At 30.3% G+C, this 15,126-nt stretch overlaps 1 protein-coding gene across 1 annotated transcript in view; it reads left to right on the top strand.

Moving 5' to 3' along the window:
* Window positions 1-15,126, top strand: part of LOC113519720 (zinc finger protein 541) — a 344,226-nt gene that overhangs the window by 106,481 nt on the left and 222,619 nt on the right. Inside the window, exon 2 of the mRNA XM_026904897.3 lies at window positions 4,127-4,190. Within this exon, the coding sequence (XP_026760698.1) occupies window positions 4,173-4,190 (18 nt within the window). The 5' untranslated portion in view covers window positions 4,127-4,172. The remainder of the gene's footprint in view (window positions 1-4,126; window positions 4,191-15,126) is intronic.

Genomic DNA, 15,126 nt, shown 5'->3' with positions numbered 1-15,126 from the left:
AAAAATTCTCTACAATAAATTTACTAGATGCAACTACCTCACATCACGACTAAATTAAAAAGCACCTGTGCATAAAAATGTAATATCTCACCTGGGCTGCTATGTCGCTCGGTTTATTAAAGTCCCCAAGAAAAGTGATAAAAATGATGAGCCCGCCGCCTCCCTTGAGATGCTTTGTCTTTATTTTGTTATCATTTTTAAAACAGAGCTCGTTTTATTTACAGCAAAGCATCTTGAATACGTTTCGAAACTGAGGGGAGACGAGATTAAACTGTATTCATTTGTTTCAATTTGTATTATGACGTTCAAGCGTGATAAGGGTGTCCAGAGACTGCAAGGTCCTTTGTTTTGTATATGGATTAGTTCAGCATTAACTCATATTTTAGCTAGTAAATCTCTGTTCGTATGATAAATAAGCTCTTATGTTGAATGTACCCTTAATTATTTGCCTTTATGGATATAATCAGGATTATTTTAAAATATAAATTGAATAACCTGCAACTATTAGTTTCTTTAAAGAAGTACTTTTTACTTCTATATTTTTTATATATATTTTAAAGGCCTAGAGAAAGTCAATAATGTTCATATCTTAGATGAAAATTACAATTTTTCATCTGACTAACGTGAATTTATTTTACATTCTCACAATATAAAAAGATCCTGATGTGAAAGGCCTGAGAATCCATACCATTTAGTAATCTCACTTTTTATAAAAACAACCAAAGTCATAAGAAGGAAATAAATACGTAAGTATTAAGTACTTACCTAATTAAATAAAGTTTGTTTACAATGCATAAACAAAAATTTTATCACATTATTTTAAAGATTCTTTTACTTATAAAAATCTACATTATCAGCCAATACATAGGCTATATATTAATTTCGAAATTCTATATACACACCTGCGAAGCCAGGACAAATCGCTAACACCTAACATGAATAAAAATTGTGTTTATAATGCCTAGGTTCAAAAATAATATTTTTAAAGTGACTTCAGATATCTATAAATAGTGATAATTTTACCTCTTATATGTAAGTTGTAAGTTAATAATAAAGATGTTAAATTAACAATAGTATTATTCTATTAAAAGTGTTTTTTGACAAACGAGTAACTTCTTTTGTTGGAAGTAACTTCAGACTAAGATACTATACTTGGGTAATATAAGCTACTTTGTTACAAAGTATGTCAGGATATATGAGATACAAAGAGACTCTATTATGTTTATTTAGTCAAGTACATCAAAAAGTGTAGAGTATTTTACATACATAATAATAATTATTGCTATGGTACAAACATTGACTTTCCTTCATTATTAAGTCATAGTAATATAAATTAAACGGAACAAAGGAATGAAACTCCAAACAAATTTAAGGCAAGCTACTGTATATATCTTTTATATCTTCACGCAGGGTACTTATGGGAAAGGCAAAGAAAATTTAGTACCAAAACCTGACTATTCAGTGATTTAATATACGTTTTGTTATATATTGTATTTTCAAACTTCAAACGGCTATCATTTCAGTTATATTTATGTTTGTATAAAATAAAATTTCTTAACCATGACTTCATCTGCATGATCGGGACTGAGATAAAAATATTTTTCTCCATTTTAAAAAGTATAGTTTTGTCAATCGAATTCATATTTTCACATTTGTAATATCATTAAGAATTACAATTGTAAACATTTGTATTCAAACGAATATAATATCGTACCATTATTTAAAAAGACAAAACTAAATTGTATAATATAATAACAAAGCACTAAAACAATAATGTCTAACACTAACACCTGAAATATAATACGAAATATTATTTTTCAGAAGTTCTGCCTTGTGCGCTATGACAGCCCATCAATCTTTCTTCGCTTAGTCCTTGGCACCGGCTCACGAGCTTATAATAAATGAATTTTTAACCCCACCACCCCGCTACCCACCAGACCTCTGTCAAAGCTCTATTAAGCCAAGAAGGGCATAAGTATTATAAAGTTATTAAAAGTACAAAATACAATTTAAAAAAATACTGTTGACGTCGCTGTCCATGAGGACAGTCATGAATGATTTTTTTATACAACAAGGGTAACAGTCAAGCGTACGGTTCGCTGGAATGTCAGTAGTACCGTAAATATTTGTACAAATATCAGTAGTGGATGCTTGTATTAGAGACGTTGTACATTGCTTAATATGACTGAAGACCATCGTATCCAATAATTACTCTGTCATATCTCAAACGTCACGAACACAGTATTACAGACAAGTTGGTTGGCAGTAGAAATACGAAATACCTAATATGTATACCTATATGTATTTGGTAAATATTAAATAATATACTTGTAGTATGTGCTTATCCATATATACAATAAAAATTAAAATCCTCTAAAACAAAGGAATGTAACAAAGACGTAGAAAATCAATAAAAAAATGCTCAATTTATGAATTCCATTCCTATTACAGTTACAAAGTAATGTATCTGTTTACTTTTGTATCATTTATTTTAATTATTTACTGTAATTCTTATTTGTGACACAAGTGCAATAGAATTACAATAATTAGAATTGATGATTATTTAATAATTGATTTGTGACAAAGAACTTAAATGTATGAATTGTTTTAGTTCATACATGTGGCAGTAAACTATATTATTCTACGAGATTCTTTCGACAGTCTAGCAGTTCTATACGCTTACTAAATCTAATATATGTTTAATAGTAAATCATATGAAAATATGTACAATTCTATTTTTATATTAATGACAAAATACAAATATAAAAGAAAGGAAATGAGAAGGATATTAGAATTGACATACAAAATACAAATACGCTTCAGTGCCTAATATAGGCTTACACGGGGTTGTCACAATGAAAACTTTGTCTTCATTATGCAGAATACTAAGAATTTAATTTACTATAGAGCTCATCATTGTTTCAATTCTTATAAAGCTTGCTGTTTCAAACGCGTAATTATAATTGCAAAATCGTCAAATCTGTTTAAATTTCTGCTAATATCTCGTTAAATCTTAAGTAATATATATTTGTTATCCTCTAACAAGCTATTGAAATAATTATTAATAAGTATTTATATATAAGTGTTTACGTTGTCGTTGAAGTAAATATAAACGATGTTAAGATCTACAATAAAACTGTAATGATCAAAGTTAGTCGTCTCACTCCCTATAAAGAAACTTAAAGCTATCTTACGTAAGCTAGTTTAATTCGTAATCGTAATGTAATAGTCTTTAATTTTGAACTTTATACCAAGAGCAGTAAAACACAAAGACAAATGTTTGTTATCTGTTGAGACGATCAGTTTTATCTTCACATTTATTATAGCTTCTAGAATGCAATGCGCAAGTTACAATAGTAATTGGCGCGTCATATGTATGAGTTCTAACTGTACTGAAACTTTAAAATGGCGTTTAAATTAAATTATGAAATTTCATGCTAATGTCGTACAAGTGTGAAATATTCCAACTACTAATCAAAACAGACACTTATTCGTTGTTTTATGAGTACTATTTAGTGGAAATTTCACAAATATTATTATGACTGCCAGCTACCGCCTTATTACCATCTGTGACTGCTCTATCTACTTAAATCATCTTTCAACAGGCTTCCTTTTTTTATTCCACAGAATAACTTTTAATTTTATTTATCTCCACACGTGTACATATTGTGCTTTGGAATGTCCGCCTGATTCAATTTTATTAATGGACTTGGACGTTTGCCCTACTGACTGTGAACGCGGCTATTCTATTTGTCGCGAGACGTATCTTATAGCGGTCTATGCTGATGAACTTTGTGACTTACTGCCTAGTCCTTAGACACTCATTTGTTTATCCCGAACACTACTTTCCGAACGTGTTCTGTTAGGCGAAACGTCAAATCGTGGCCGGAGACTGCATTGAGTCAGAATACATACGAGATGTCAACAAGGCCGACCCGCTTTCAGAGGCATTTACGATATTGCTTTTGGACTAATTTACTTTACGGTTGACATTAATAACCACGTTCGACGTATTTGACATTAAATGGATCAACATTTTTTGGAACGCGACTTTACTATACACGTGTATATTTTGTGTGGCATGGGGAGTAATTAATTAAGTGATTTATATCGCCATTTGTTTCAGAATGAGCTGGTAACCAGATTGGTGTAGCGGCGACGCCCATGTTGTGATGGCTGCAGTTAATTCGGTAAGCTTTACAATACACATTGTGAAAAAACATTATAAAATGTTTACCATAAATTTGTCAGGGCTGCAAAGCATTCACGAGATAATTTTATGCGAAATGAAACAGGCTTCGTATAAACTGGCTCGAACATTAATAGCGTATAATTCAATGTTATTAGGGGAAGCTACAGTCTCATTAGCAGAATTCAATCTTTCGTGAAAATCGAGCTCATTATGTACGCGCTAATTGGCTTCATTTCTGCTTAGTCTTCTACAGTGAGTTTGCACTGATAGTTCCGTGTCACGCAACTATCGCTTTAACTTTAACATTAATTCGTTAATGTTTATATTATAAGAGAAGATAAATTTATAATTATATTAGTATTTATGATACAGATAATACTTTACAAAATGTTTAATAATTGTAGATATTTTTAGTTTGTTTTATGATATTCATGATGGCATTCTTGTCTATAGACGGCAGGTGAAAGATGTGCTGTCAACTTAAAAAATATTCCATTTACATATATAAAGAAAATAATAAAGAAATTAAATACCAAAAAATTATAAATTATAAACAAGTTTTATGTAAAAACAACTTAAATATGTTTTATTGATTATTATTTTAATTATAAATCAATGCACCGCCATTTACTTTCTTTATTTAGTGTAAAGGTTGACTAGTAGAGAATGTCATCCAGCATTTAGTGCAGCCTGTATATATATTTTAATGTGTGCAAAAGAATAAATAATTAAATATGTTACGTAAATACATAGATAATTTAATTATAACAATATTTTCTACTTTTTTCTTACTTCTAACGTGCCTGATAAAGACAGTAGGTATCTTTTCAATCTTACTTTCACATTTTCAGACGTTAAAAAACGCCCTATTTGTTCTTGACAAAATAGATTTCCAGTGATCGCAGTGATCGAATCAGCTCGATTTTACTACTCTTTGAACTACCACTCCTTGTTTTATCTACTGTACGCTTTTTTTCTCGGCCATAAGCTCCGTTTAGAGCTTAACAGCCTGCCATTGAGGTACGTAACTGCGGGTTGGCTCATCACTGCTGCCAGGCAGGTAACGTGGCCAGTTAACTTAGACCCGTGTAGTTTTATCCAGTTTTAGACTTATTGAAGTTTTATAGGAGGCAGGCGTGTCTACTGACACTGGTTGTAACATAATGGCGCCAGAGAGTATTGGACGTTCCACCATGGACGTCTTCCAAATCACATCACATTTGAATAGCGAGTGCAGTTAGGTAATCGACGGTTAATGACTCTTACCGCTCTACTTTTGTGAATTCTTAATTGGCGTAAAGATAAATGTTATAAATATTTATTTTTAATTTTTATTAATATATTGTAGTAAGAGTTCATGCGATACCGAACCAAAAACGACGGTTGTTAAATTTTTTCTGTTTGTATATTTGTCGCTTTGTATATTTATATGTCAGCATTCACGTAAAATCAACTGTAATTATTTTGAAGAAATTTTCACAGTATATTAAACTAAATATGAATCCACATTTATCCTAATATTATAAATGTGAATATGAGTTTGTTTGTTACCTTATAGCGCCTTTACGGCCTTACTAACCATTTTGAAATTTCATATAACATACTATATGGGATAAAGAAGGATATAGTATACCTTTTATTCCAGTCAGTAAACATATCCCGGACAAGCAGACGAAGTCGCGGGAAATAGCAAAGTAGGTTTTAAAAAGTTAAAAAAATACTTTACAGGAAGATTAAAAAGAGAATAGAGTCACTCGACAATAGATGATAGAAAAATTAAAATGTAAAAATGCTGTACAAAATTAATGTAACGTACATGCGAAGTAGTTAACGGTCGCTACAACAACACGCGAAGCAAGTTATGGGCACAGCTAAATGGAATTAAACTTTATCACTTGCAAAAGTAATCATGAAAATCGATACACAATTGGTACAGATATTGCGTAACATTATACACAAAACTGTATTATTGAATTGACAAGTTACGCATTTCAATAGTCGCTTAAAAATGTTCCACTGTACGTCGGTAGGTAAAAAGAAAATACGAACAATAACTCATCTATAGAACAAAATCGCGACTAACTAATTTTAACTTTACCATACCAAGTTGTCTGGCCTTGCAACTTCCAAAGGTAAAGTCAAAAACTTTTTTCATGTTCCTGAATTTGGACAGAAGTTCTTTGTTTTGTGCCACGACCGTTTCCAGCTAAGAGGATTGGTTCTAATTAGATGTGATTAATTATACACTAGATATAAGCAGTACTAAGATTATATTGCGTAGACAATTATCATTATTCTAAATAATAAATGGGTTATTGCTGTGTATTACTATAATAATAAAAACGATAATTTTTAGATTTTAAATATAAAATACTTCAATCAATACAAATTAGTTTTATATGATGAGAACACACACAATGCTTTTGATTGAAAAAGAAGCATCACAATCGGTGCAGACTTGAATAATATAGAAAAAAAAATATTTAATTAGTGTTTATTTTTACAATTAATTACAAAAATATTGTCTAAAATAGACAAAAAATAGTAAATAAAAGAAATACAGTTAAAATAAGAAATTATGCAATTTAGAATGGCAAACAAGCAAACTACGATTCTCTTCCTCTTTGAATAGGTTGACTTTTGACAGAGATATGACTTGATATTCGTACAAAAAAACACTTTCAGTTAGAAGAGTGGGATATCCCACAATTGCAGACCCTGCCCTGCATTTGCAGGGTACGGAAGCTTAACATTTTAGCGTTCAGGAATGGCGTCACATAAATATTATGGTGTAAGGTACCACGAACGTCACAGTATGTTCTATTATGGCCATCATGTTTCATATTTTTAGGTGACGACTATCACTTGACATTATATTTAGCATCCGCTTGCTTACCGTTCTATGTTGCATAAAAATCCCATCAAATTGAAAATGTTTTGAACTTGACAATACACAAAAATTATCGTGTATATTGTTCATTTTACAAGGGATTTTAAACTGGGACATACGCTGCAAAACGGGTTAACATTATTTACAAAACATCCGTCGTTTGATGTGCTAAGCTGATGTTTCATGTTCGGAAGCAATGATCATTAACGTCAGTCAAATAGAATAGCCAGTATCCAACCGATTACTGTGAACATCCATCGTCTTGTGTCTCCAACGATAAATTATTTTGTCAACGTCTTTTATTATAATTGATTTCATAACGATGTTAAACTCATACCAGTTTCACCGTCTTTAAAAATGAAAGCTAATTGATATTTTAATGATTACAAAAGAACGGGATCCAACTGGATTTTTCTGCGCACCCACGTGAACTAGTATAAAAAGTATATTTTTTACTGAACTAGACGTTATTTTGCGGAAGTAAATATCACTGGTTAGTGGGTTAGTTAGAATTATTTTGTTTAATTTCGCTACCATTGGTGTGCGTGCGACTGTTAACATTTAATGATTGGTTACTATTATTATTAGTAGAAATTTTATTAAATAATTAATTAAACAAAATAATTCTAATCGACTAACCATTAAAAAGTGAATATATTCGCTCTAGGATGTGGTGTATATGTATGTGTATGTATGTATAAATTTTATACTTATCCATGCAGCGTAATTGAGTAACAAAGATCAAAACTTTTACATATATAATATTTATAAACAACCACAGTTTAGTTAGACACCACTTGCCTGTGGTCCCAGGATCCCTAAATCAAATTCCAGTCCAAATTTCAAAATATTGAAATTCACGTTAGGATTATTTAAAAATTACTATCACTTAATTTGTGCTTTGAAGGGCATATAAACTCATGATCCAGTACGCCACGTGATTCTCGTGTTTATAAATGAAGGCGACATAGATCCTATTGACACCAGAGAGCGACATCCTCACACGAGTAACAGTAGTAGGATACAATTGGTTACAAATAAGACATATTAAATTTGTGATTTCTGAATCATAAAACGTAAATAACAAAGTATTATTGCCTTACTACAAAAAATACTTAAATCACTTTTTGTCTAAAATAAATTAAGATTAAATATTGTTTAGTCAGCTAATTTTTTATGCCACTTAGAATGGCAAACAAGCTGACGGCCCACCTGATGGAAAGTAGGAACCACCGCCTATAGATATGAGCAGTAGAATAGTATAATAAGGTTTATTTGTAATGTTATGTATCAAAGGTAATAATTGAATATATTATTACCACAATATGCCTTTCAGGTCTTTCATATTTTTTCTATTCACAAATTTCTTCAATATTTCCATATATATACAATGTGACAGACAATTTTCCTTTTAACATAAACAGACGTTAGGACATGTTTTTGTAGTAAGACGTTTAAACATGTATTGTACACCTGTAAGACGGTTAATATCTATATGAAATAAACTTGCTTCATACCGAATTACAATCACAAATTCGCCTTCTTTCATCTATTTCCCGCCACCAATTCACACTTTTGACAGCATGTGACATTAACCCTATAAAGATTACGTCACGAATTCTCGCTGTAGCTTCCCCACTGAGATCTCACGTAGCCCCGTTCCAATTTCGAGGAAATTCACTCTCTTGCTGTCTTTTATTGCATTAGTTTCCAGTCCAGACGTTCCGGAATCGATGACGTGTACGTTTAACGTTTCTCGAAATGTTTAATTTTATATTCTATGGTAGGTAGATGTATCTGTTATATGAGTAGAATTGATATTTATGTAAATTAGTTGGAGTTTATTATAGTTGGAATTGGGTTAAAAATTTATTATTTTATTTCGCATAAAAACTGTCCCCAACTTTTGACAGAACGACATTTGTTGGGTCAACTAGTTATAAGTAAAATAAAATAGAACCTATTGACATAAATGTAAAAAAATACAAGAAATTAAAAATACATTCTAATTTGCAATTTCTTAATAATTATACTAATAGAAATGTAAATAATGAACTGAGTGTTTTTAAAACTAAACAAGCTTTCACTCATCACAATCATATGACAAGAAAAACACTTGAAATTTAGTTATTTCCAATTTATTCTGACATGCAATTGTGGGTGTAAGTCGAATTTATAAATAAAGCAATGTCAGTGTCAGTGAACACAAATAAATGTCACTAATGATATTTTGTTACGCTTTTTATAACCATTTTCAATGACAATTCATTAAATAACATGTTTCTCAAGACCTTTGTTCATTATTTTTTATTATACTAAATAGAAGTTTACTTTATTTCCTAAGTTGAATATATATATATATATATATATATATATATATATATATATATATATATATATATATATATATATATATATATATATATATATATATATATTTTAATTTCTCTCTAACGTATATATACATTAATATATAATATATATACATTAGAGGGAAATTAAAAAAAAAATTCGCCTGAAAAAAATAAATTATTAGCAACAATAAAACATAGAATACAAATAATACATTTATTTCGCTGTCAACGTTAAAAAACAGAAGATCCTATTATATAAAATTGTAAATATGTAAATATGGTACTTAATGACTCATATCATAGAAAACACCTACTCATATGTGATGTAATAAATAAATTTATTAAATACACAATCATTTGTGAATTATATTATAATTTATGAAATTACCAAGTAATTTCATAAATTATTAACACTTTAACGACATTCGGCCCATAAATAGAGTTAGGTATCCCGTTAAATTCATAGTTATAGATTGTAACAACCATTGTAATGTATTACAGCGGAATACTTTACTGTAACCTAATAAAGCGTTTAGTGGCTGTTAGCAGGTCCCAAAATAACATTGTCGTGTGTAACAGCCTCGTTTGTCCGTGGATATTGCTTAACTCGCGCAATAAAACGAGCTCGCAAGATAACCTCCGAATCCGTGGCCGACTCGAAAATTATATTGTTGAATTATTTCTGTTTTAAGGAAATTATTGGAACCTTAATTATATTGCTGTCTTTAAGCGATTTTATAATTACAAGCTTTTGTTTAACTTTCCTCATTCATTAGTCCGTCCTGCTGTGCGGCTATCCGTTTTTCTGTTACAAAATTTGTAATTTATTTTTCAAGTACTTATTGCATTAATATTTACAAATATGCTATATTATATTAAACGTTTCTAAAACTAATTCACAACACAGTAAACACTGACAAAAAATTCAGAATTTTCTTTTAAAATGCCCATTTGTTCGACAACTATTACTATTATTTCTTTGGTATTTATTCTTAATAATTTACTAGAGCAAACTTAGTAACTTTATATTTTTTTTATGCAACTTAGAATGGCAAACAAGCTGACGGAATGATGGAACTGATGGAATGTGGTTACTGTCGCTTATAGATATGAGCAGTACCATGGACATAACAGAGTATACTGTTTTTTTAAATGCAGAATAACAGAGAATAAAAATCATTTGCTAAGTATTTATTTATAGTCTCGTTTAATAAAACTAAATGTCAAAAAAAACTAATAATTGACCCGACCGCAACGTCTGACCCAATATCCAATAGTTGTACAAGTCAAACATCGATTTGAATGTTTCGATTTATTACTAATTTCATTCACAGAGCGTTTCTATAATTTCAACAAAACTTGGTTACCTTTTAATTAATTTCTATAGAAACGGGCTATAATTTTGTACTAGGTATTAATGTACCTTTAATGGAGATAGTTATTTATTGTATTGAAATTATTAATATCCTGTATAAAATTCATTTATAATATACAAATCTGTATCACCTATCGGAAATCTATAACAAATTCTATTTGTATTTAACTACTCAAACCTCGGTATTCAAATATGAACTACATTCCCGCAAAATAGACAAAATAAACCACGAAGGAAATGAATGAGAGGGGATCCTCTAATATTCTAGTTGTAGAGCATTGGAGCCTTTTGTAACAGAGTAATAAAGGGCATTCTAGGGCTGAAGTGGACCCGGCGGAAATTTAATCTGAAGCCCTTTGTACGCGGAATTTTGTCCTTAGACAAATGTCCGTAAGTAGACGTAAGAATGAATATTTCAATTTAATTAAAAAATGGCAGGGAAATGTTTGTTCGGCCGCGCACAACGACTTTCTTGTTAAATCTTAATCCACCGACTTCAAAAAGAAGAGGATTTTAATTCATGTCTATTTGTGTGTTTACGCGATCTTATATTTGTAATTTGTAATTAATTATAATTAAATTATTATCGCAATGACTGTAAACTATGGATATATTCCTTAAAATAAAAGATTTATTATTTATTATTATTATATAATTATTTTTTAATGGAAATATTAAATTACTCCCTAGTTTGATTTGACTTTTTAGAAATGTGATCAATGATTAAGTCTATTTTTGGAAAAATATTATATTTTGTACTTAAATAAAATATAAAACGTAACTACGAGTAGGCTGTACTGCGAAAAGGATGTTGAGACTTGAATTTTAGAGAAAGTAGTTAATATTTATAATATGCGGTAATTAGGAGTTGAATATAATAATAAAACTTTATTTGTGGTAGATGGTCGAGTAAGTACGAAAGCAGCTGACAGAAGTCGACCGGTGCCGATTTGGGTTCTAGTGATGCGCCCGACCATAGACATAAAAATTAATATTTCAATTTAATTAAAAAATAGCAGGGAAATGTCTGCTCCGTCGCCTTCAACGGCTCTCTTGTTAAGTCTTAATAAATCATTAGGGATCGTAGCCACGAATAAAGATATCATAGTGTTAGGAAATTTATTAAATTTTGCATTACGCCGCTTTATAATTCAGGTAACATTTTCTTTAAGCGTGATAATTAGCATATACACGAACTATCGTAAATTATTATTCGAGTACTTACCTCTGTATAGTTTAGGAAAAAATGAAATAAGTAGTCGAGAAACTTAGCTACGTTATATTTTTCATATCATAATTTATGTTCCTATGGGAAATTACAATCGAAGTTCACAGAGATGAAATTACAGGCTAAAAAAAAGTAATATTGTTTATTTTTTGTTGATAAATCCTTGATATAGACAGAGTGTAATAAGTAAAAACCAATCAAAAACAACTTCGAAGCCAAGACTACACTCTTTTACGACTCTCATCTAGATGGAGTGATAACTTCGGCTTTAAGCTTGATTTATCATTCGAAGCACGAAATAGATTCACTTTTACGCCGTTGCATGCAACGAAACAACGGCATCCTTTTGTAAGCGCTTTTAGTGTTGGACCAGTCATTGTTTATAACAATCTTGGTAAATAAATACTCTTAAGTAATTAATTAATAAAAATAAAACATTAATTAATTACTGTTCACCATCCACGAGGTTGACAGAAAAAAGATACTTTTTAACGATAAGGGTAATTAAATGTCATTATTTCATAAATTTTACTAGGGATTTATACAATCTGCCAATGTAAATGTACTAAATAGTTAATATTACACTAAACGTAGTCTGAAACTTGTAAAACAAGGACACTGTTTTACCTCTTCCAGTACAACAACAATTCAACATAGAAAACTGTTCTAGAGTAGAGAACAACTGCTATCTCTTTCTACCATAGGTTAACTCCAAATGTTAAATACGACAAGATCACGTTCTGTGTTTTGTCAGGTCGATGGTGTCGTTTGTGAAATTGGAATAGTTGTTACGGCTTCAATGGAACAGCTCCGAGTTATTTTTTTTAGCCTATTGAGTTTAACTGTTCCGATATATATGTCTCACCACTATAATACAGTCTCAGCGCATGAAGTTTATCAAACTCAACCGGTCAGGGAAGGCAAATCCTACTGTGATTCTTGTAACTTGAGCTTTTTAACGTCACAAACTTGGTCATTATTTGTTCTGTGTAATCTTTTTTTTTTTTTGCAATTTATATTTTAGCTATGACTTATTGGATTTAAATAAAATATGGTACACATTTGTATAGATGGTATCGAAACAGATCATGTTAAATTAACATTTAGAATACTTTTTGTCCTAATTCACGCATGCGAATCGGCGAAACTTAGCTAGTAATTTATGTATTATGTGGCAGATAAATTGCATAATATAAATAAATCAGTAACGTGACAGAATAGTTAACCTGATGTAGTGATTTTAAATAATTTCATTTAAAAACAAACCACAAAGGCTCTAAGTGCTTTTATAAGTGCTCTTTTGTATGACAACAAAGTCCGCCGCAACAACGTTTAACCACAAGTCTCCCCAAACCCCAGTCAGTCTATCAAACTACACACGCAATAGCGTCAGAAATAGTGATGTGCAGAATCCGCTTTTTTATATTCAAGTATTTTGGTAATCGTTAAAAAAATAATCAAATCTTGATTCGAATCGAAGAAAATAGAATCGTCAATAAAGTTCTAATAGTGTGTAAGACAAAATTTTACAGAATAGCAAAAAAACTTGATAGAATGTCTATTTTTGTTTCTACTGTATTATTTATGTTAACAGTAAGCTTCAATATAGAGTAATTGTTTAAAATGGAGATGTTTAAATAATTTAGGTGATCTGCACTATTGTTAACAATCGAATCAAATCAAAAAATGAAAAATAGAAAAAACTAACTTACGAACTGTTAGAACTTCACTGACGAAATAACAAAATATTTAATCAAATATTTGAGTATTTCTTTGTACCCAAGTAATGTATTGTATATGTATTTATAATAATTTTTAAAGCTTACTTTTGATGAAAATAAATGTTTTTTTATATAGTATTTAAGTAAAAATACATAAAATTCATGTCTAATTGCTATTTAATATGAAATAGAAGAAACAGAATAGATAAAGACGCGACTAGTACTCGAAATCTGTATCCAAATGTACACATTTTCGAACTTTATATACTGAGTACTCGAGTGATATCTTCGAATCAATTTTCGAGTTAGTCTGACTCGGCACAACACTAGTTAGAAGTCCACTACTAAAAGGCCCTTTATATTGTGAGCCAAGAGCGTTTAGCCTAAAGATAAAATGTGTAGCTTTTATCGTTGCATCTTCGTGACAGAGGCTGTCCAACGAAGCACCACTGATAATGAGCCGACGGGCCCCTAGAGTGAAATGTCCTCGATTCGGACTCCATATCTAGAGATAGATATACCATCAAACGATTCACTGAGTTTGTATACTTCACTGCTTCAATCTAATCACATTTTGAAAGCAACACTTTTCGTTATTGAGGCTGTTCAAAGAACGCTATATGTATTATAAAGTTTTATGTACAATTTATTTTACAAAATTGTATGATTTAAAACTCGATTTTATCCGCTACATTATACGCATGGATATCGGAAGTAGGACACCCAATGATCTTCAGGTATACAAGTACGAAACAAACAGTAAATTTAGTGCAGTAGTTTTTGCGTGATGCCTAAACAAACATACAGACAGACAAAATTACGAAATATTATTGGTTTTGCTATTTTTAGTCTCTTTTTATATTCCCTTACTTTTTACATTAATTCTTCTTAAATATGTCCCATATATACATATTTAGTTATAATTTTATTATATCTTATAAAAATTCACGTTTATCTCCGAAATTGCTCAGCTGATAATGATAAAATTCTGTAAATATTTATTGTTTGTTCCAACTTTAGAGATAAGATAATTTTTACCGAAAACAAAAAAATGAACTCAGTATGCGGTGGTATGGAGGTATTAGCAAAACTATTTGCAGCTAGTAATTCTTTATTTATATTATTTACAACATCATACGAATCAAGGTATTTGTATCTCTGCTTTAATCAAATTTTGAATGAAATGCATATAAAAATATTATAACAAATACACCTAAATACCTTAGATTTAAATATAATAAAAATATTTATATGTCTACGTGTCTACGTCTACTACGGTCCCCCACAGTAACTTTTAAAACCCAATTTAATATTCTATAACAAACCTAAAATAGACATGCCAACTATTTCGAGGGTCTTTTAAACC

The sequence above is a fragment of the Galleria mellonella genome, unplaced genomic scaffold (assembly GCF_026898425.1).
Source record: "Galleria mellonella isolate WM207_F2 unplaced genomic scaffold, CSIRO_AGI_GalMel_v1 utg65, whole genome shotgun sequence".
Lineage (NCBI taxonomy): Eukaryota > Metazoa > Arthropoda > Insecta > Lepidoptera > Pyralidae > Galleria > Galleria mellonella.
This window is presented reverse-complemented; position numbering and strand designations above follow the sequence as displayed.